This window comes from Eptesicus fuscus, chromosome 19 (assembly GCF_027574615.1).
Source record: "Eptesicus fuscus isolate TK198812 chromosome 19, DD_ASM_mEF_20220401, whole genome shotgun sequence".
Lineage (NCBI taxonomy): Eukaryota > Metazoa > Chordata > Mammalia > Chiroptera > Vespertilionidae > Eptesicus > Eptesicus fuscus.
In genome coordinates this window covers 4,755,418-4,776,621 of record NC_072491.1, presented here as the reverse complement: position 1 = coordinate 4,776,621, position 21,204 = coordinate 4,755,418, and the positions used below count along the sequence as shown (strand labels likewise).

Genomic DNA, 21,204 nt, shown 5'->3' with positions numbered 1-21,204 from the left:
TGTTTTCTCAATCCAAAGAAACTTCCAGGATCTTCCACTTTCCCAAACGGAGGAAAGAGGAGTAGATCCGAGGGTCCCTGGTTCATTGTTACCTGCATCACATGAAGGGCTGCCCATGGCTTTGCCAATGCCAGTTCTGCGTCACTTATTAGGTCAAAAGCCATCGAATTGATCGTGCCCTTAAGCAAAATGTTACTAAAATTTCTAAATGCAGTGAGTATTTATGGAGTGCCTGCTGTAGTCAAGGCATGGTGGTAGGTTCTGGGAATTCAAGCTAAGAGGTAGCCAGGCCTAATATGTGAAGCAGGCACGGAAATGCCAACGGTACTTCACTGTGGAAAATGTTCTGGCAGCAATGTGAGCTCATGTGATGGGGACATAGAGACAGGAGAAGAAAGAAATAAAATTATAATAGAAATAAATTAAAACTAAATATTTATTCGGTATGCATTCTGTGCCAGGTCCTCCATGAATGACCTTATACACTTCGTCTTATTTAATTTCTAAAATGGCCCAAGGACAGATGCTCGGGGTAATCCTTGCATACCGCCCAGCACGGCCCTTTTGATGTTTCTACCCAATGCCCCTGAATGACAAGGTTTTTCAGTCTGGCTGGCAGGGGAAAAAAACAACACTAAAATCCCTTCCAGCACTGTGTGAGCCCCAGGCACGGATCCTTTCAGACGGTTCTTCCCCAAGCACCAGCTGGTTCCCTCACCTGCGCTGATGGAACCCTTTGTGGATCTCGGGGTTCCTCTGGGCAGCTCTCTTCCCTCTGTCCTGCAAACTCTAGCCCCTTGGCCTCCCCAGACTCTCAGCTCTGTCTTCCCAAATCAGGTTCCGCCTGGGTTTCCCCAGCCTGAGCCACAGCCTGAAAGCTGGCCCACAGCACCCACACAGCTCAGGACCCACAGGGCTCACTCCATGGGCTCCCGGCTTTTCTAGGGTCACTGTCTGATGCCCAGTTAGTTTGCTTTTAGTAGTTTCAGGTGCAAAGGTAAAAAATCTCTCTGCTGCTTCATTGGAAATATACCTGCCCCCCTTCTGCTTTATGCATTTTTTTTTTTTTTAAATTTATCTTTATTGTTGAAAGTAATACAGATGTACCCTTCCCCCCCACATTGTCCCCTTCTAGCCCCCGCCCCCCACACCTGTGCCCCAGGCCTTCACTACACTATTGTCTATGTCCATAGGTTATGCATATATGCACACAAATTCTTTGGTTGATCTCTTCCCACCCACCCATCCCCTTCTTCCCCCTGAGATTCGACAAACTGTTCCATGCATCTATGTCTCTGGATCTATTTTGTTCATCGATTTATTTTGTTCATTAGATTCCACATATGAGTGAGACCATGTGATACTTGTCTTTCTCTGACTGGCTTTTGTGTGTTTTTCTTTGTTTGTGTGTGTGTGTGTGTGTTTTGTTTTTTTGTTTTTAAGAAAAATTAAGCACACACTGTGGGCTCTGTCCCTTGAGTAATCTTGAATACCTATAAATATTGTCAGTTGTCTTCAAAGCAGTTTTTAAATGTGACGGGCTGGGAAGAATGTTCTAGGCAGATAAATACATTGCAGAAAGGATGGAGTGTGAGTTCGAAGATGATGCCAGAGGGTCTGTGAAATGGCAGGAAGAGGTCTGAAGGGGCTGGGTCCTCCAGGGAATGCCTTTTGGCAAAGGGGAGGCTTAAAGGCTGGATGGGACCCGAAAGCATGGGAAGGAAATGGGAGAAAAGCACCAGGATGCGAAGACACAGCTAATTACACTCCACGGAAATGGGCCCAGGGGCCCTTTAAAACGACAGACAGCTCCGAATGCTCCTGCAATATAGTGAGCTGTTTATCCAGATCTGCCGGAGCCTATAATCAAGGGCCTGCATTCTAAGATGGTCTTCCCGTCAAACCGCCTGAGAACTGCCTTCAGGCGCCTGAGATAATGACATGGTGGGTTTGTGCATGTGATTTGCATTCACTTTGCAGACCTGTGTCTCTGCCCCGCCTCCCCCCTCGGCTACTTCCCCACTCAGAGTTGGCACATGGCTCTCTTCGCTGTCATTTCCTGCATCCTCACTCCTTCTTTAGTAATTGGCAAGCTCCAGTTCAGAACGAAATTCTACTTGGCACTATAATTGCAACAACCTCTTTTGTTTATATCACATCATCCAGTTTAATAACACGCCTTTGGACTGAGTATCATTTCTCATGGGATCAGGGGTCAGAGACAAAGATGAGGAAACAGTGCTCAGAGAGATGAAGCCATTTGCTTGGGGACACACTTGTGAGGGGTGGGAAGGGGTGTGTAGATGAAGCCTTTTAGAAGGTCTGAATGTCTGATTCCTTCCCGTTTGCTAGACAAATCCTTAGGTTGGGAACCACAGCTACAAACATCAGGATGGCAAATGGTGGGGCAAATTGGGTCATCATAGTAGCGGGGGATGGACACAGCCCAGCTGCCCATCTTTTTGACCAGTGGGATTCCTGCCCCCGAGAGATAACAGTAGCTGGCATCAGTATATGGTCTCTAAAGAGCCAGGCCGTAAATATTGTTGGCCTAGTGCAATGGTCAGCAAACTCATTAGTCAACAGAGCCAAATATCAACAGTACAGCGATTGAAATTTCTTTTGAGAGCCAAATTTTTTAAACTTAAACTTCTTCTAACGCCACTTCTTCAAAGTAGACTCGCCCAGGCCATGGTATTTTGTGGAAGAGCCACACTCAAGGGGCCAAAGAGCCGCATGTGGCTCGTGAGCTGCAGTTTGCCGACCATGGGCCTAGTGGACCACACCATCTCTGTTGTAACTACTCAACTCTGCCATCGTCCTATAGAAGCCGCCATAGGAAACTGGTAAGAAATGGGTGCGGCTGTGCCCAGTAAAATTTTATTTACAAAACAGGTGGCTGGCAGAGTCTGGCCTGTGGGCATAGTTTGCTGACCCTGAGCAAGGTGATTCTTTGGTTGTGGGAGGACAGTATGAAACCCTGATTTGTTTATTTTATCTCACTTTTTAATATTCTTGTTTTTGAGTATGTTTCATAGTGCACATGATATGTTGGCACTGATACAGGTGTGTCACTTGTAGTAAACATGTGTGGGCAGTTCAGGCTCAGAAGCTTGTACTAGAGATGATAAATCAATCACAGCTGACCTTTAATGAGCAGATCCTTTGGGTCAGGTGTTGCTCTAAACATGTTACATGCATGAATTTACTTAATCCCCACAGCCACCCATGAGGAAGGTACTACTTTCACCCTCCCTTTACAGATAAAGAAACTGAGGCATAGAGATGAAGCTATGTGATCCGAAAGCCTACCCACCAGGACTGCTTGGTCCTGAGTTTGGGAGTTCAGGTTTGGGGCCCAGAGTATATAGTGTTGGTTTAGAACAGGGGTGAGGAACGTCTGGCCCAAGGACTGTATGAGGCCCACAAAATCATTTGGGCTGGCCCTGCCAAGGCATTAGGATTGAGTTCATTAAATGTTTGACCAAATACAGCAAGCTGATTTTTAAGTTCATAATTTTGTATGGCTTGCAAATGATGTTATAATATCCAAATGGCCCTTGACAGAAAAAAGGTCCCCTCCCCCCCTCCCCCACCCCCAGTCTAGAATGACACAGAAGCCCAGATTAAATAGTTCATGAACATCTACTCATGTCAGAAGTCATGTTAGAAACGCAACATTTGCTCGCTCCTCTAGGTAGTTACCATGAGAAGGTGCTGTTCCTTAACTCCACAATAGCCACGTGAAGAAGCTATTATTTTTCCCACTGTACAGACAAGAAGCTGCGGTTCAGAGAGAGTGAGAATCGATTCAAGATTCCGCTGCTAGCAAGTGAAGAGGCTCCGATGGGAGTGAAATCCAGCTTCTGCCTAGCTCTAAATATCCGACTCTGGGCCAACTCACTGCCTCTTGGGTCCCTCCTCAAGTCCTCCAAACCAAGTTCTTGGGGAGTTGGTGTCCCAAAGAGTCCATGACCTCAGAGCTCACTCATTACTTGGTGGAGGGAGTCCCAGAGCACGTGGTCTGTCCTGTGCATCCCTGAGCTTCCTTAACATGAGCCTAGTTCTTCCCTAGGGACTGAGCCTGGCTCAGACGTATGGGCTCAGGATAAGCCAGATGTGGTTTGCATTGCAGTAGCGAGTCTTGATAACTGAGATAGGAAGAGAAGGATGGAAAGGAGGAGAGACGGAAAGGAGTGAGGAAGAATGGGAGTCAGGCAGGATTGGCCCTGAGCAAGGTGCTTTCTAAGCTATCGTTTCATCTATCTAATAATAGGATAATATGCAAATTGGTTGGGATGCTGTCTTGTAACAACCAATCAGCAGGCTGCATCCCTGCCCCCTGTGCCGGCCTGGAAACATGAGGCTCACTTCCCTGCCCCCAGCAACGGGCCGGGCCGGGAATGTGAGGCTCGTGTCCTCACCCGCTGCGCCGGCCTGGGGACTTGAGGCTTGCGTCCCTGACCCTGGCAACGGGCTCAGGGATGTGAGGCTCACTTCCCTGCCCCCCTGCGCCAGCCCGGGGGCTGCAAGCCTCCCCCGGCTTCAGCTTACCTTTTTGGGCAATCCATCTAGGAGCCCCAGATGAGTGGGCGGGGCCTACCTCTTTGGGGCAATGGATCTCGGGGCTCCCACACTGTGACAGGGCACAGGCCATGCTGGTCTCCCCCACAACTGCACAAATTTTGTGTACTGGAACACTAGTTATCTATAAAGTAGAGATGGTCACAGCCGCTACCCCAGACATCTTGAGGACTCAATGATGTTCTGCATATCAAGTAGATAGATGCTCTGCACCTGGGGGGGCGGGGGGGGGGAGGCTTTCTCTCCTTTTCAGACATTTCTCAAACCCTTTCTGGGGCCTAAGTGAGACACAGAGAGCCTTTCCTCCACCCACATGGTGGAGAGAGTCTTAGGGAACAAGAGTCCACTCTGCGTCCTCAGAGTATGGCGCTGGCTGGGGTCTGCTGGGACATCCTAGCTATCCTCCCTCTCGGCCCAGGACTTCTGTCCTAATGTGTAAAGGTCTGGGCTATGTCTAGTGGAGCCTAAGCTTGTCCTTTGCCCGGCCCCGTAGGTTGACCCTGATGCCCAGGACCAGACCAGTGGCTCTGTCATCAAGAGAGGGTCAGGCTTATATTGCGATGGTGGGTGTTATGTCGGGACACCTCCTGATCCTGTAGTGCTCCACGCACTGCCTACACCTCTTTTATTTAAGGTTAGTTGTGTTCTGATTTTGTGAGTCACTAGCTCCTTCTTCCTCCCTCTTTTCCTTCCTTCCTTCCTTCCTTCCTTCCTTCCTTCCTTCCTTCCTTCCTTCCTTCTTCCCCTTCCCTTTCTTCCTTTCTTTTTCTTCTTCTTCTTCCTCCCTCTTCCTTCCTTCCTTGCTTCCTTCCCTCCCTCTCTCCCTCCCTCTCCTTCCCTTCCTTCCCCTTCCTTCCTTCCTTCCTTCCTTCCTTCCTTCCTTCCTTCCTTCCTTCCTTCCTTCCTTCCCCCACCTTCTCTGCTCCTTTCCTTCCATCTCCCTTCCTTTCTTCCATCCATCCATCCATCCATCCATCCATCCATCCATCTTTACAGCTTTCCTTTTCCAATACAGCAAACACCCTTGGAGCAATAACTCCTTTCTCTGTCTTCTATTGATGACGGGGCACCTCTGCCTTAGGATCTTAAGATGAGTCGGTGGAAATGAATAGGGGAGGAGGAGACAGAGGGAAAGAGGGAAATGAGTAGAGGGAAAGGTGAAGAGGGAAGACATGGAGGAGGAGAAAGAAGGAAGAGAGACATGGGGAAAGGGCAGCAATGGGAAAGAGGTGGAGGAGGGAGCAGGAAGAGAAAGGGGAGAGCAGAGGAGACAGGAGAGAGGAAAGGCAGAGAAGGGGAAGAAGGACAAAGAAGGAGGAAGAGGCAGAAGAAGGAAACAGGCCTCTGGGTGCCCTCGGAGGCCCTTCCCCACTCCTGCTTGGCTGGAGCTGGTGGAGATGTCTAGGCCCAAGTCTTGCCCAGGGGGCTTGTGAATAAATACCTCTGGGTAGGAGCAGATATCTGTAAACACAGCTGAGGAATTGAAAGTCAGGTTCTTCAAGGGTATCGACTTGTCAAAATCACACCACAGCTGCGGATTAAAAAAAAAAAAAAAGAACAACAACAAAAAAACAAAAAAACACAGGAACAACAAAGTCAGTGTGAGTGCTGGAAAAGGCGTCCTGTGCTATCAGCGCTGGGCTTCAGCCCAAGCGTGGGGCGGACCCGGCGCCGAGGGCTTCACTGTGCCTGGCAGTGCCAGCGGGGTCTCCTCCTTCCCTTTAAAGGAAGCACTGGCTCAGAAGGGCATTGGCAACCCAGTGAGGTCAGCGGTGAAGACTGCTCTGTGGCCCCATCACGGAGGGTCACCGGTGTGTGCCCGTGGGCTCAGAAGAGAGCAGATGGGTGGTAGGAGAGGCCTGGGTGTGCTCACAGCCTGCCTCCAGCTCAGCAGCTGGGAGATGTGAAGGGACCTGAGGGGCACGTGTTCCATACAGACTCTCAGCACTGGGGTGGTGGGAAGTTCTGAGCCCAGACATTTTTCAGGTGATGTTCATGGCGCTCAGAAAAGAACAGCTACCATTGGCTGAATACCTCCTCTGTGCCAGACACTTGGTACAAAAACTCCCTCACAATCCCCGTGTGATGTTGCTGCTCTTTTTATCCCCATTTGCAACTGAAGAACAGGAAACTCTGAGAAGTAAAGTAACTTGTCCAGGGTTACCGAGCTGATAAGCAGTGGAGCTTAGATTTGAACGCAGGTCTATCTGACTCCAACGCCTCAGAACCTCCACCCACACCACGGTGGCATGGCCGGCCCCAAGGCTAGCCCTGACCTTGAGTCCCTGGGTTTACTGCCCAATTCTGCACCCCAGAGGTATCTGATTTGTCCAGACTAAGGTCCCAGCTACAACTCTGAATGCTGTGATCAACGGTCCTATGCACGTCCACGTTCAAGTGCCATAATCTCACATCAAATACTCATGTGACGCTGAATTTAATTAGACTACGATTCCCCTTTTCTTTATCCCATTGAGTCCTTTACTTCAAGGCCAGCTGTAGAGCTTGAGCAGCGTAGACTCTAAGTAAATACCAGGCCAACTTGCATAATACATTCCAGGTCATACAATTCTCTACTCATTTTCCTCTTTCCTCTGTATCCGCCTCCCCTATTCATTTCCACCGGCTCATCTTAAAATCCTAAAGCAGGTGTGTCCTAAAGCAGATGCCCTCCTCAGACCGAAGAGGCATGGTGATGGTTTCAGCCACCAGATGACACCTCCACTAGCCTCTCTCAACATGCCAAGTTCAAGCCCTGGGATCAGACAAACCACTCCTATCCTCTGCTCGGTCCCTAAGTCACAGACAAAGCAGACTGCTTGAGTTGACACAGACAGTGCTTACAGCTATCATGTTACCATTCTAGAGAGAAAATGAAGTAATTAACACAGGGCTCACCAAACTAAAAACAATGATAAATATGGCAGTTGGAGATTCATCGGAGTTCAATGGGTCACATCCAATAGGAGCTTTTAGAAAACCACAGGCAAGATGCTTAACCTCCCTGAGGTGCGGTTTCCTCATCCATTAGGTGGGAACGGTAATACCTACCTGTAGCCCACAGCGGATGCTCAATAAACAAACGACAGCTACTCATTCCCATGGCCCCGCTCCCATTCCCAGAGATACAGTTCAGCAGATGAGAATGAGCATGAGTCATGGAGTCAGACAGACCGGGTTAATAACAAGTTATTTCATGTCTCTGAGCCTCAGTTTCCTTCAGCCATAAAGTGGGGATAACGAGACTTACCTCACGGGGTTTAGTGAGGATTAAATACGAAAACCGCACTGTGCACGGCTCCTCCTTCAGTGCGTGGCACATAGCAGGTGGCACTTAGTACACGGTCACTGACCGACCACTGCCATCGAGTAGCCAGTGACAGGGCAGGAACTGCAGGGAGGCTGGCGCGCCTTTGCAGAGCAAAACTTCTCCCACTGGAACTGCCCAGTGAAATGCTCGGTTCCGGCAGTGGCCGCACCTTTGTGCTCTGTCCCTAGGCTTGGGGCTGGGCCAGGCACAGCAAAGGGAACTGGTACGGAGGGAGGCAATGCAAGACGCTGCAGCTCCACAAACCCTGCTCCTCCCCGTCTCCCCCCAGAGCATCCCGGACACTGGAGGGTGGGCGGGCCTGGGATGCTTACGATATTGAGGATGGCGCCCAGGAAATTGATCAGGATGGATGCGAAGATGATGACGTTCCGGGCCAAATAGGTCTCGTTGATCCAGCAGCAAGTCTTCCGCAGGACGAGTGGTAAACACTTGTAATCCTCCGCCGTGGTGATGAGGACCAGGGCCGCGTGCAGCATGATGAGGATGGAGAACTGGATGGCCATCGGCATAGCCCTGCAAGGGAAACACAGCTGGGTCACGTGGCTTCCACCCTCTTATTTCCCATTGGCTGGGTGATACTGTCAATCACATCCATGATCGCCCTTCCCCACCCCTTGGTTCCAATAATTCCTCTGAATCTCTACTTGTTTTTAGAAACAGGCTATGGCAGGAAACATTTTATTGTACCCATTCTTTTTAAAAAAATATATTTTTATTGATTTCAGAGAGAGAGGGAGAGAGAGAAACATCAATGATGAGAGAATCATTGATCAGCTACCTCCTGCACGCCCCACACTGGGGATTGAGCCGAAACCTGGGCATGTGCCCTGACCAGGAATCCAACCGTGACCTCCTGGTTCATAGGTCAGCGCTCAGCCACTAAGTCATGCCAGCGGGCTTATTGTATCTGTTCTTAGCGTATTCTTTTGATTGAGGAACTTTGCAATGAACATCAACTATTTGGCTTGATGTCGCACTGGTGCTCAATTTTTGCACTTCCTTTGTTATGCATCTTTCTCACTAGGCCAACTGCTGCCAAGGCAACATGACACTGGGATCTTATCTCAAAACTCTGGCTGTGGGAGGGACCCACACGCCCTTTCCCCTTCAAGGCGGGTTTTATAAAACGCGTTCCCTCTCCATCTGCTCCGATGCCAAGAACCGAACTTGGCACCTGGTCCAAGTTGCTCAGCTTGGTGAGTGACCACCAAGGTTTGCATGGCATGTGCTATGTGCCATTTAGGACCTGGGTGAGGAGACAGTTGAGACGTGAGTAAGGAGAAGACATCCTTGCCCGAGGCTTCAATATCACTCCCAACTCCACATCCTGAGCTTCACGCTCTCACCAAAGCTCTTGCCATGGTAGCTCCTGTCTAGTGGGTACCTCTGCTGGGTGTCGGGCTGCTCCTAGTGACTCAATTTATTTAAAACCCCTTCTCTGGAGGCGTCTTTGACTGCTTCCTCCCCGTAGCAAAGGCAATTTAGGAAATGTGGTCAAAACAGCAGGGTAGTGGGAGTACAGGGCGTTATGACAACCAGGGGTAAGGCCTGTACAAGGAGGGAGTAGCCAGACCTCAGCTTCCTCTGCCCCGTGAGCATCAGAGAGGCTGGGAAGTGATTGCTCCCTGTGGGAGGTTTTGTTCGTTTCATCCTTTTTTAATACGGCACAGTTTTGCTATTTGGACTGCCTTGGCAGGGAATCTGCAGGAGTTTTGGATAAGAATGGAAGGTCCGTGCAGCAGTGGGTTCCCAGAGGGCTCCAGGCAGATGGGAAATTTCCCCCCAAACCCGCTGGTAACACGCCATTAGTCCTGGGCCCCAGGGAGGCGGATGAAGGAGAAAGCCGGTGGATGGCTGTGTCAGGCCGTCCCAGGAGAGAGGGGCCAGTTCCAAGGCTGTTGTGCCTCCTCATGCGAGGCAGCCATGGAGAAGATGAACATCTTGTGTTAAGCCGACCGGGCAAAGGTGGTTAGAGAGCTGCCCAGGTCTGTGGCCCCAGCTGCCATCATATGAAGTCTGCACGGCATGCAGGACCTAGAACGGCTGCCCTCGGCCTTTCCTCTCTGTCTCTCTCTCATCTCTCTGCCCCTCCCCTTCCCATCCATGGGCAACAGTCAAGCCCAGTCCTCCGTGCTGAGCGCAGCCTGCCTGCTTTCCCCCAGCGCACTGGGGCTCCCTCTCCTGCGCGGCCTCCAAGCTTCAGCTTTTCTCTGGATTCTTCCCTGAGCCCCGGCATAGGGCTGAGAACATGGACGGTGCTCAATAAACACCCGCTGATGGAGCTTCCAATGGGGAGCGAGGCTGTTCCTCCCCTCGCCAGCCTCCAGGGGAAGAGTTCCCACCCACCCTCCCAGCCCCTCTGTCTACCTCCCCCCCCTCCCCTGCCTCCTCGTTCCACCTGAAAGACAAGGTCGCTGTTATGATGTCAGTGTGCATGTGAATTCAGACGCACGTCCCCTCCTCCTCCGAGACCCACTGGGAGGAGGCCACAGCCTTGACCTCCCCTGTGGGAAGAAGTCTGGTCATCTCTCTCTTTGCCATCTCTCCCCGGGCAGGGAGCTCAGGTGGCCCCAGGAAGTCCCGTCCCCTTCATTCGTTGGCATTGGGGTGGGTGGGCGGTGGTGCCTTGCATTGACCTTTCCCATCATCCCAGCAGGGAGACCCCCACACTGGAGTTGGAGGGGAGAATGGAGAGGCAGAGATGGAGCTGAGAGATTCGGAGCAAACACCACGTGCTCTCCTCTCCTGATTGTAACTGTGCTCCAGTTTTTACCATCGCTCTGCTTAAGCAAAGCCAGCATTGTCTTGGAGCTTTATGAAACGGATGCTTTGTTGCCCACGTAGCTATTGTGCTTTTGTGTATACTTTTGGTGGGGTGTCAGGGTGTACTGGAGGGCTGTGGGGTATATTTGCCCACAGAACCACCTGAGTGAGTCCCTAACAGAGTTTTAAGTGATCAGCACTTCCTGCTGGGCTTGCTGAAGAAAGGAAAGAGAGGTGCAATGGACTGAATGTGTGTCCCCCCAAAGTTGGTATGTTGAATCCTATAACCCAATGTGATGGTGTTTAAGGTGAGGCCTTTGAGAGGTGATTAGGTCATGAGGGTGGAGCCCTCAGCAATGGGGTTAGTGCCCTTAAAAGGAGAGCTCCTTCGTCTCTTCTGCCACGTGCGTGTGGAAGATGCAGATAGCTTTGTGTGAACCAGGAAGAGAGACCTCACCAGACACTGGATCAGCCAGCACAGCACTTGACCTTGGACTTCCAGCCTCCAGAATAGTGAGAGATAAATTGCTAGTGTTTATAAGCTGCCAGTCTGTGGCATTTTTTAAAATAACAGCCTGAACCAACTAAGACAGGAGGTGAGAGGCAGGCATATGGTCCTGGGGCAAGAGCTAAGCCTTGGGCAAGGTAACTCACTCTTCTGAGTATAAGTTTTCAACGTGCCAAACTGGGTTTCCTTAAGCTCACCTCTTTAAAGGAGGTTCAGGCGCTAAAGTAATCACGCAGTGAAATGTTTGCACATGAGAACTCAAAGAAAGGTTATTCCCTTTCTCTGTTCGTGGTGATATTCAGGAAACCAAAGGCGGTTTCAGGATCTATGGGAAGAGGCTTAGTGACGAGACAGGCTTCCTAAGCGAGGCCCTGGCATTGCATGTTAAATGCCTCTGGAGGTCCCTGCCACAGCTCCTCAGCATCCATTCATTCCTGCACAAAAACATGGTAGCGCCAGGGTGTCATTTTTATCTAATTATAGAGCTCCTCAGGCGCCCGGGGTCCCGAGCTTGCTTTTGCATGGTTGGTGTACGGAGGAGGTGAGGAAACCTTTCCTTTCTGAAATTGAGTCTGAAAAGGAGTGACAAACAGCTCTGTCCAAACCATTCCTCGACCCCGGGTTCTAATGGCTCTCTGTGTCTGACTGTAACAGGCCTGGGTCAGTATCACCATCGGGTGTTTGCTGGGGAGGCAGGCATCGGTGGGGATGAGGGAACATCCTCTAGCTGTTGTGGTGCAGTGGGAAACAGACCCCGATGGGACTGGTCCGTGACATTCGTACACCCTTTAGAACCTGCAAAGAGCCTAGGACAGTGGTCGGCAGACTCATTAGTCCACAGAGCCAAAGATCAACAGTACAACCATTGAAATTTCTTTGGAGAGCCAAATTTTTAAACTTAAACTTCTTCTAACGCCACTTCTTCAAAATAGACTCGCCCAGGCCGTGGTATTTTGTGGAAGAGCCACACTCAAGGGGCCAAAGAGCCGCATGTGGCTCGCGAGATGCAGTTTGCCGACCACGGCCTTAGGAGGCCAAGGGTGCCCTTGATCCTATTAGCAGCCCTGTGAGGAAGGCATTCTTAGCCACTTCAACGGGTGGCCCCGAAGGGGGAACGGAACCAGAATTGATCCAATGGCTCATTAAGTTCGGACGTCAACCCTGGGACGTTGGCACTGTTATTCCCGTTTTACAGATGAGAAAACCGATCGAGCTGTTACACTCCCTTGCCGCCTTCGTGGGTGATGTCACATAAGAGGGAGGCCTGCTTTGATTTTGATCCTTGTGTTTGTTAAGATTGGGGGAAGGCCTCTGGCCTTGGCAGAAGGATGAGCTTATAATCTGAGTAAGACCACCCAGGGGTCCTCAGACTTTTTAAATAGGGGGCCAGTTCACTGTCCCTCAGACCCTTGGAGGGCCGGACTATAGTTTAAAAAAAAAACTATGAACAAATTCCTGTGCACACTGCACATACCTTATTTTGAAGTAAAAAAACAAAACGGCAAAAACACGCGCATGTGGCCCGCGGGCCGTAGTTTGAGGACACCTGGAATAGACACTGATATGGCCACACATGCGTCCCGGATCCCGTTATTTTAAATTCTGAGCCCTCGAAAGGATCGGCTGGCTGGCCTGGCGAGGCACCATCGGTTCGCGAAGCGCTTCCCCTGCCCGCTGTGTCCTTTCGCATTTACCTTGAAGAAGGAAGCAAGCTCTGTATTGCCGTGATAAACAGAAGAACGATGAACGCACACACCAAGTTTGACTTGAACACTTCGTCCCTCATTTGAGAATACTGTGATCAAAAAAGAAGAAGAAATTACTTTCTAGCACAGTCGGGTGTTTGCAAGAGTTCAGTTTTACCAGTGTTTGGAGTTGGGGTGGGGGAAACAGCAAGAAGAGACAAAGCAAATAAAGATTTTTTTTTTTTAAATGAAGAGGAATCCATATCAGAAGAAACCCTTCCCCGAGGATTGTCTCCACCCCTCCCACCAGCCTCTCCCTGAGAGCCCAGGAGGAAATCAATTCCCTTCCCAGGCTCAGGGCCCGGGAGGGGCTTGGCATGAGTTTATCCCTTTCTTCTCCCACCAAACTAGCCTCATTTTAACAAAACAGCAGAGCACACACCCATATATTTGGCAAATCAAATTCACACTGACTTTCTTCATGAGTAAACTTAAGTCCCTTAAGGATCTTGCTCGATTTCTTGTTTGGTTTGGGGACACAGGGGGAATGTTTTACCAGAGAGAGTCTTTCTGCCTCCTTTTTCATAAAACTATTGGAAAATAAATCCGTAGGCTCTTAGAACAAACTAGCTTCAGAGACCCCCAGCAAAGACAGCCCATTATTTTTTTCAATCCTTTGCAACTTCTTTATTTTTTTTAAAATTTTTTCAATAGTAGCTTTGATAGTTTATTGGTTTGTTTCTAAAAATAACATGTTTTTCTTGATTGCAGAGTAATTATGTAATTAACCAGTGTTGGAAAATATAGAAAAACATATGCACAGAAATACTTATACTTTCAGTACCCCAGAAATAGCACTTTTAAACATTTTGGCTTATAACATTCTCGTCATTTTTTTTTTTCCTCTTGTTAAAAAAAATCGCATTGAGGATCTGTTTTTTTTAAATTACCTTACATTTAAATGGAAAAAGGGCAACCCTTTCATTTCACGCGAGAGAAACTCAGACTGATGGACCCGTAAGCTGGATGCCCTCTGTGTCTGCTCCAGGCAGCCCCGGGGAATGGCGCCGACTTGATTTTGATTATCCAGAGAACTCGGTAATCTCATTACCCAGCCTTAAAAGCTTCCGGAAGGTCAGCGCTCACTGTGTACTTGCCCGCGTCCTGCCTGGTTTCCAGATTCACCTTGGAGTCATTAAATGGAAGAATAATCCAGTCCACTCAGAGAGAGGAAAGGAGTTTTTAAAACAGAAAAAGACCTTGGAATTAGCCCAAACCGAGCTTCGCCTTTTACCTTCATGCCAGAGAGGTCTAGTAACTTGCCATGGATCACACAGCATACACATCATGTTTAGCAAGGGCAGCAGAGGGAAGGGGCAGGAAGCTAAGCCTGGCTTTAGAAACCTTGTAACCGTTGATTTGAATTTCACAGAGTTGCTTTATGAAGGAAGCCAGGACATCGAGCTCTCACTGTTGTGAGCTCAGTCTCTGACCCCAGTAGAGAGGTAGCCATCACCTTCTCTTGGTGGTCAGGCCAATGAAACCATACCTCTTGTCGGTACGGTAGTCATAGCCAACAGTCACATGACTTTTGTTCTCTTGCCTGCTTCTTGGTGTGGTCTGGGTTTCAGATCGAACTTGCTGCTCATTGTCACGGCTAAGATTCAGGGATGGCAGTGGCCTGCAGCTGGTGAGCTCCGTGGAGAAGCACAGAGCTGCTCAGAGGGGGCCGGGCAATGCTTTTTCACTCCCCAGACCTCAGGCCTCTGTCCACATTCGGACAGCCTACTTGGTATCCAGAGGGAACCAGAATGCTCTGAAGAATCACTGTAAGCCATCGTGACTCCAGGCAACGCCATAGAACATCCATGCTACTGATACCCACAAAGTTGCTTTCAGTGAAAGGGGCACAGTCATAGAGACCCCCACACACCAGTTTGGAAATAAACGAGTTGGCCACAGAGCAGTTGATTCAAAGGAAGACACATGTCTGAATTCCTCTTAACAACGAATTGCACAAGATGGGATTATTCTTTGTTGGCTGACTGATTAATTTCAAACTGGTTTGGCTATATAGATTTGATCCTGAAAAATTTAAAACAATACTTTTTAGTGTACTTAATCCCGCTCTTCCTCCTTTTCTTCATCTTCACCATTATCATCATCACCATTGGCATTGTCATTAACTCATCATTACTATCATTGTCACAGAATCTTGGAGTTATAATGGGCCTCCGCCTTCAGGAATCCTTTCCATAACACCCCTGATATGGACTCAAACGCCTACTGATTATCTCCAGGGGACCTGCTCTGCTTTGGTGGAGGAAGTGGGTTTCTCTTCTCTGAGCTGGGGCAGGATGTCCTAGGCCTTGGAACACCCTCAACTTGAACACTCCCATTGCCTGAGAACTCACTCCTTTGCAAAGCGTTCTTTCCATTCTTGGCCCATTCTCCCCCTGGGAGGTCCTTTCCTATAGATACCATGCCTGAGTCTCTGACGACTTTCCAAATATTAGATGATCATCATGCATCCAATATACAGTTGCATAAGATCTTACGTTTTTCATTCTCTTCCCATGGCAAACTGGGGAAGACAAAGTGGGAAGACTTACTTTGCCTCCAGATCTTCCCCCGTCAGTGTCTCCCTGTGAGCCACCCCCTGGAGGCGGTACCTGAGCCAGCTGTAAATGGGGTTCAGACCAATTAAAAGGGGATAGCACTTGACATCAATTACAAGGGCTTCCTTTGAGAGCATAGATTAGAATTTGATTATTATTTTTGAATCTGTAGGGTTTTCAGGAACTGGCCAAAATGTAATATAAAAAGTTTGAGTGATAATGATAGATAATTAGGGAATTTTAACCTCTGTTCTATTGTTTATTCATGCATTATGCACCCACTGCAAGGTGGCACTATGCTACATGTTTTACATGGATGATCTCATTTAATTATGACAACACTTGGAGGGAGATCCTATTTGTCATATCCCCATTTTGCAGATAATGAAATTGAGGGTTAGGATAATTCAATAACTCAACCAGGACTTTACAGATTATAAGTAGGGAATCCTGAGAGTTTGGCTGCTCCACCTGCTGCTACCTTGCTATTTTCAAGGACAGGCCATTTTCTTCACTGGGCACACAGTAGTGTATCTTGATGTGGTTTATGGAAGTTTCTGACTTGATTTGAGCAGATTGACAACAGGGTTCCCTCCCAAGGAAGTAAGACAGGGGATGTTGGGGATGTTGGCCGTGGATGCTCTTGGAAGGCATCTTCAGAGAGGACATCAGAGCCTTGAGCATCTGTGGGTGCATGGATCTGTCACAAGGAAGCCAGGAAAACGGATCTGATCACACAAGGAAAAGCCCATCTGGATTCTTTACCCACAGAGGGCTGGCCAGGGAAGCCAACCTACAGAGGTGATGGACAGAGTCTCTAGTCTTCTGTGCTTCTGTGTCTAAGACAACCCAGGAAGTCTTCGTAGGTGTGGGGGAGGAAAATCACCCTCCACGCCTAGGTTCTCCCCTCCGACGACGAGATAAAGAGGACTTACAGCTCTACAAGATGTAGGATGCTTCTCGCCAAAGCAGTTCTCTCGTTAACGGTGCCAGCTGCAGCCATACTTTTGTCCAAGTGTGCCTGTGCGCTTACAGAATTTTATGGGAGTGGATTGTATTTGTCGCCTTGGTCTAACCCTTCTTAATGCCTGTTTCACTCAGTAAAATCTCTCAGAAATGAGCCGTTAGCTCCTGCCTGCACATTTCCAATGATAGGGGAAATCAACCACTCACTTGAGAACCCATTTCATCTTTGGATAAATCTAGTTTGCGAGAGATAATTTCCTAGCATATCTTTCATTAGCATAAATTAATATGTTTGTTAAATTAAAGAAGAACCTCAACAGGGACAATCCGCTCATTTTTCATGAGTGAATGAGGAAAGTTAACCTCGTTCTATTGTGAATTCACGCATTACCGTAGTGCGGCAATGACTAGAGCCTCCTTAAATTAGACCATTTGGGTAAAAGGCATAATTGCAATAAAAGTGCGAGGGACTAATTTCGCATTTTGAAATAGACTGTCTTCCCTAGCTTAGTGTCTAGTGTCTAGCCAGAGTCATTACCAGAGCGGATCTATGAGTGACAGGTGTGGCTGCGGAAATCTCTCACGGCATACTTCTTTCTGAGTAACCTCGCTTTTGCACAAACGTGGATTTCCTCACGTTTGGTAGACTCACAAAGACATGAGCTAACATGTGTAAGATGGAGAGCCCCAGAAGTGTGAGGCTGGAAGGATCTCACCCCAGGGATAAAAGAAGACCCTTAATGGCACTGTATTTCCTCATGCTGTGCTCTGCCTTGGGGGTGGGGTGGTAGTGTGTGTGTGTGTGTGTGGGGGGGGGGGTTGGGGGGTGGAAGGGTGGTTGACTGACTAGGAGAATCCCAAGCAGGACTTTATAAAGCTTCCAACCCACCACTCTTCCAGCTCCCCCTCCCCCAAACCTCCCATCCTTGGCAGAACTCTTCCTTCCTTGTCTGGTCCAGTCCCCAAGCCTGGAGGCCATGGGAGTGACAACTAGTCCCGTGTTCCTCAGAAGGCAGGAGGAAGTGACCAGTCCAAGTCCTAACGTGCAGCCCAGGACAGAGAAACGTGGCCAGAGACTCAGGACAACAGAATTCAACACGAAGTTGAATGAAGTCACTCCAAATACGTGTTTCTATGATATTAAGCTCTCTTAAGGCACTAAAGGTTTGGGGGTTTTTTTTAAGTAATAATAATGAATCGTCTTCCTCATCCTAAGCTTCATTCAGAGCCTTGTCCTAGAAGAGAAATAAGGACCAGAGACTGAGAAACATCACCTTCTTCTAAGTGTTCTAGGGTTAAGTTCTTCACTATATGAAGAATACTTGCAAATCAGTAAGACAGAGGTGAGCACAGTGAAAGATGGCAGTTAAGACAGATGTGCAAATCACAAAAGAAGAAATATGAAGATCAATACATAAAAAAAATACAGTCCAGCCAGTGTGTCTTAGTGGTTGAGTGTCGGTCGACCCATGAACCAGGAGGTCATGGTTTGATTCCTGATTAGGGCACATGTCTAGGATGCGGGCTCGATCCCCATTAGGGGGTGTACAGAGGCAGTCAATTGATGATTCTTTCTCATCATTGATGCTTCTATCTCCCTTCCTCTCTCTGAAATCAATTAAAAAACATATTAAAAAAAAACATATACAGAAAGGCATCAACCTCAATAATAATTTTAAAACATGACAGGAAGATGCTGCTTGTCTCTTATCAAGTTGGTGATTTTTAAAAAGAACAGTCATATTTTGGGGGACAATTTCAGAATGCACATAGAGTATTTAAAAATGTGCATTCTCTTGATCTCATTTTTAGGAATTTATCCTAAGAAAATAATTATGCATGGATGTATGATTTCAATATGACAATGGCCATCACCATGTAATTTATAAATTATAATAGTGAAAAATTGAGGGGAAAAAAAGCCCAAAATGTTTAAAACATGGAATGGAATAGTGTGCAGTTACAAAGTAATTTCTTTGTAACCTAATAATGTGGGGAAAAGCTCAAGCAAAGAATGTTTAACACTATGGTACAAAGCATATGTATAAAATGGTCCCACTTAGTAAAACCAATAGCAAAGATATGTACACAGAACCACACTCGTGAAAGACCAGCATGCCAAGTGCCAGAATGCTAACAGTGCGTAGTTATCCTGGGTTGTAGGATCACAAGATGTCATTTTCATCGTTTTGCCTTATATGTTTGGTATAAGCTTTCAGTAATGAAAATGCATTTTTTTTACTAAGAAATAAGTCATATATAATAAAAGAAAAAGTCCAATATGATCGACAATATTTGAAAAACATGTCTGGTTTCCTACATCTCTTTACCATAGATCTAATTTTTGTTTGCCCCTGAGATTTGTAAGGTCCCTTAGGAAATATTCAGCCTAATGCTGAAGGAGGGCAGTGGATCCTTCTGGAAAATCTGGGAGGACTGGATTAGGTCCCCTTCCTCATCCACCCAGAAAGCCCTCGTGTGGTTGCTGGGATGTGAAGATGGTGAGACCCACTAATTCTGATCTGGCTGAGGCCCGAGACCTGGGTCACATGAGTTGCATCCACACTGGGTGATTTGTGAGCCTGCAAGGCGGTGCTGCTATAAGTTCTATTGAGAAAAAAGGTGTAAACCAGGTCCATCTCAGGCAAACCACAACACATGGTCACTGTGGTCATAGGGAATTCACAGGCTCACAGCACTGACTGCGGAAGGATGGGGAGCTCAACCCTCCCAGCTCACAGATGCGGGACCCGGGGACAGAGGTGGGGAAATGTGCTGCCCAGACGTGGCTACGCTGCCCGAGTTGTGAGTGCACTTTTCTGAAGCTTAACTCAAAAGATGCCTCTGTGTGTATGTGTGTGTGTATGTATGTGTGCATGTGTAGATGTACATATGTGTGTATGTATGCATGCATGTGTATACATGTATGTGTGTGCATAAGTGTATGTGTGTATGTATATATATGAATATGTGTATGTGTGTATAGGTGTAGGAATGTGTATTCATAAAGGTTTATGTATGTGTGTACATGTGTGCATGTGTATGTATGTATGTATGCATGTATATGTGTAGCGTGCATGTATGTATGTGTGAGTGTGACTTTGAAATGACACGGCAGGGCATATGTGGAACTTTATACTCTTCTCTCCTGAGGCACTGCTTCTTAGAATCAGATCAAAACTGACCTGTGTGCTTTGGCTTAGAGTTCTCTAAAATAATATCCTGAGACCAGCTACAGGGCGAGGCGTCTCCTCGAATAGTCTCCCTGATGTGAGTCTGCATTCACCCAACAAGTGGTTAAGCAGCATGGTGGTGGTGGTGGTGGGGGGGTTGGTACACGAAAGGCCTGCTGCACACGCTGCTGCTGGTAGGTGTGCCAGTTGCTATAAGCACATGTGGTCAGGAAAGGTCTGAATGACATCTCACTAATAAAGCTGGAGACTTTTATTCGTTATATATCCTTTTACTGTTGAGACAATAAAGTTATATAACCTTTAGTTACATACCCTTTTATTGTTGAAACAGTAAAGCCTTTTGTTCCCCACAAACCTCCCCAGGGTGAGGTCATTGCCATTTCCACTTTTCCTTTCAGAAAACATGCTTTTATGGTGCAAACTTGCTCCCCAAAAGCAGGATAGGGCAGTGGTTAAAGGTTTTGGTGTCACCCATTCTGTATATATATATTTCACCAACTCTAAGATACTTAACCAGCCCTCACATTTTAGCGTGTCTGAAATCAGATTGCGTCTTACTGTCATCCCTGGAGTCTTAAAATCTCTGCGTTCTTCCAGGGAGGTCTGCGATTGCTCTTGCTGGTCAGCAGGGGGCAGTGTCAACCAGGGACTGCTTTAAATATACATTCTCTGCCTGAGGTGCTTTTTAAGACCACATTTAGAGTGTGAACTCAGGCAGCAAACCTATGCGGATTGCCTTTTGGACTTGAACTTCTTGGAGAGCTCTTTCCCCCCCATCTAATCAATTCTAGGGTATAGGAATATGGGTTTCCCCTCTTTTCTTGTCTGCTGGGTAGGTTTTTTCCTGCCCATCCTTACCCTGGAGGTGTAAGCCCAGTTTACTGTGAGTGCAGGTGGGGGTGTGGGGATAAATCACCCAACTCCCCATGCTGGGCGATTTATCTTTCTTAGTCTGTGTAGTAGGTGGGACAGCTCCAAGGTGGTGGTAGCTCAGAGTCCATTAAGTATGGCAGTGGGGTTCTGAGGTCTGTGACCTCTACTTGACCTCTAAGAGGCTCGTTTTCTCTTTTGTAAGTGGGATAGTAATGTTTTTCTGAGGATGCAGTAAACGGACATATATAAACACAGGGCGCAGAATCCTGTGCATTTGAAGGGCCTGCTCTGTTTGGTTAAGGCCCTAGGACCCTTTCCTATTTAATCTCGCCCTCCAACCCCTGCTCCAGGCCTCGCACCCCATCCGAGGTTCGAAGAGGAGAGGATGGACATAACACAGGACAGTCTTCTTATACAAGGGCCTGGGAGGGCAAGTCCCCGGGGCTCCAGGGAGAGACAAGACACTGGTTTCGGAGGTCACTGTGGCCTTAGGTCACAGCCCCTGTACTGACAGTTCGAGTTTGGGCATTTCTTGGTCATTTCCCTGCCTCTTTATTTCATCAAATAGAAAATGAGGCTTATAGTAACATCTACCCCATACTCTTCATTGTTGGTCTATTAGTACAAACAGCTTAGACGAGTATATGGCATTTGGGAAACACCCAATGATGGTTACTTCATA

General features: G+C 47.9%; 1 protein-coding gene and 1 long non-coding RNA gene across 4 annotated transcripts in view; one reads left to right on the top strand and one right to left on the bottom strand.

Annotated features, from left to right (window-relative positions):
* The window catches only part of LOC114228973 (uncharacterized), a 331,688-nt gene that overhangs the window by 91,646 nt on the left and 218,838 nt on the right, over window positions 1–21,204 (top strand). The window lies entirely within an intron of this gene.
* ADCY8 (adenylate cyclase 8) overlaps window positions 1–21,204 on the bottom strand; it is a 141,830-nt gene that overhangs the window by 26,613 nt on the left and 94,013 nt on the right. The window contains exons 9-11 of the mRNA XM_008159467.3: window positions 12,881–12,981; window positions 8,227–8,428; window positions 6,026–6,115 (exon numbers count right to left, since the gene is read on the bottom strand). Of these exons, the coding sequence (XP_008157689.2) occupies window positions 6,026–6,115; window positions 8,227–8,428; window positions 12,881–12,981 (393 nt within the window). The remainder of the gene's footprint in view (window positions 1–6,025; window positions 6,116–8,226; window positions 8,429–12,880; window positions 12,982–21,204) is intronic.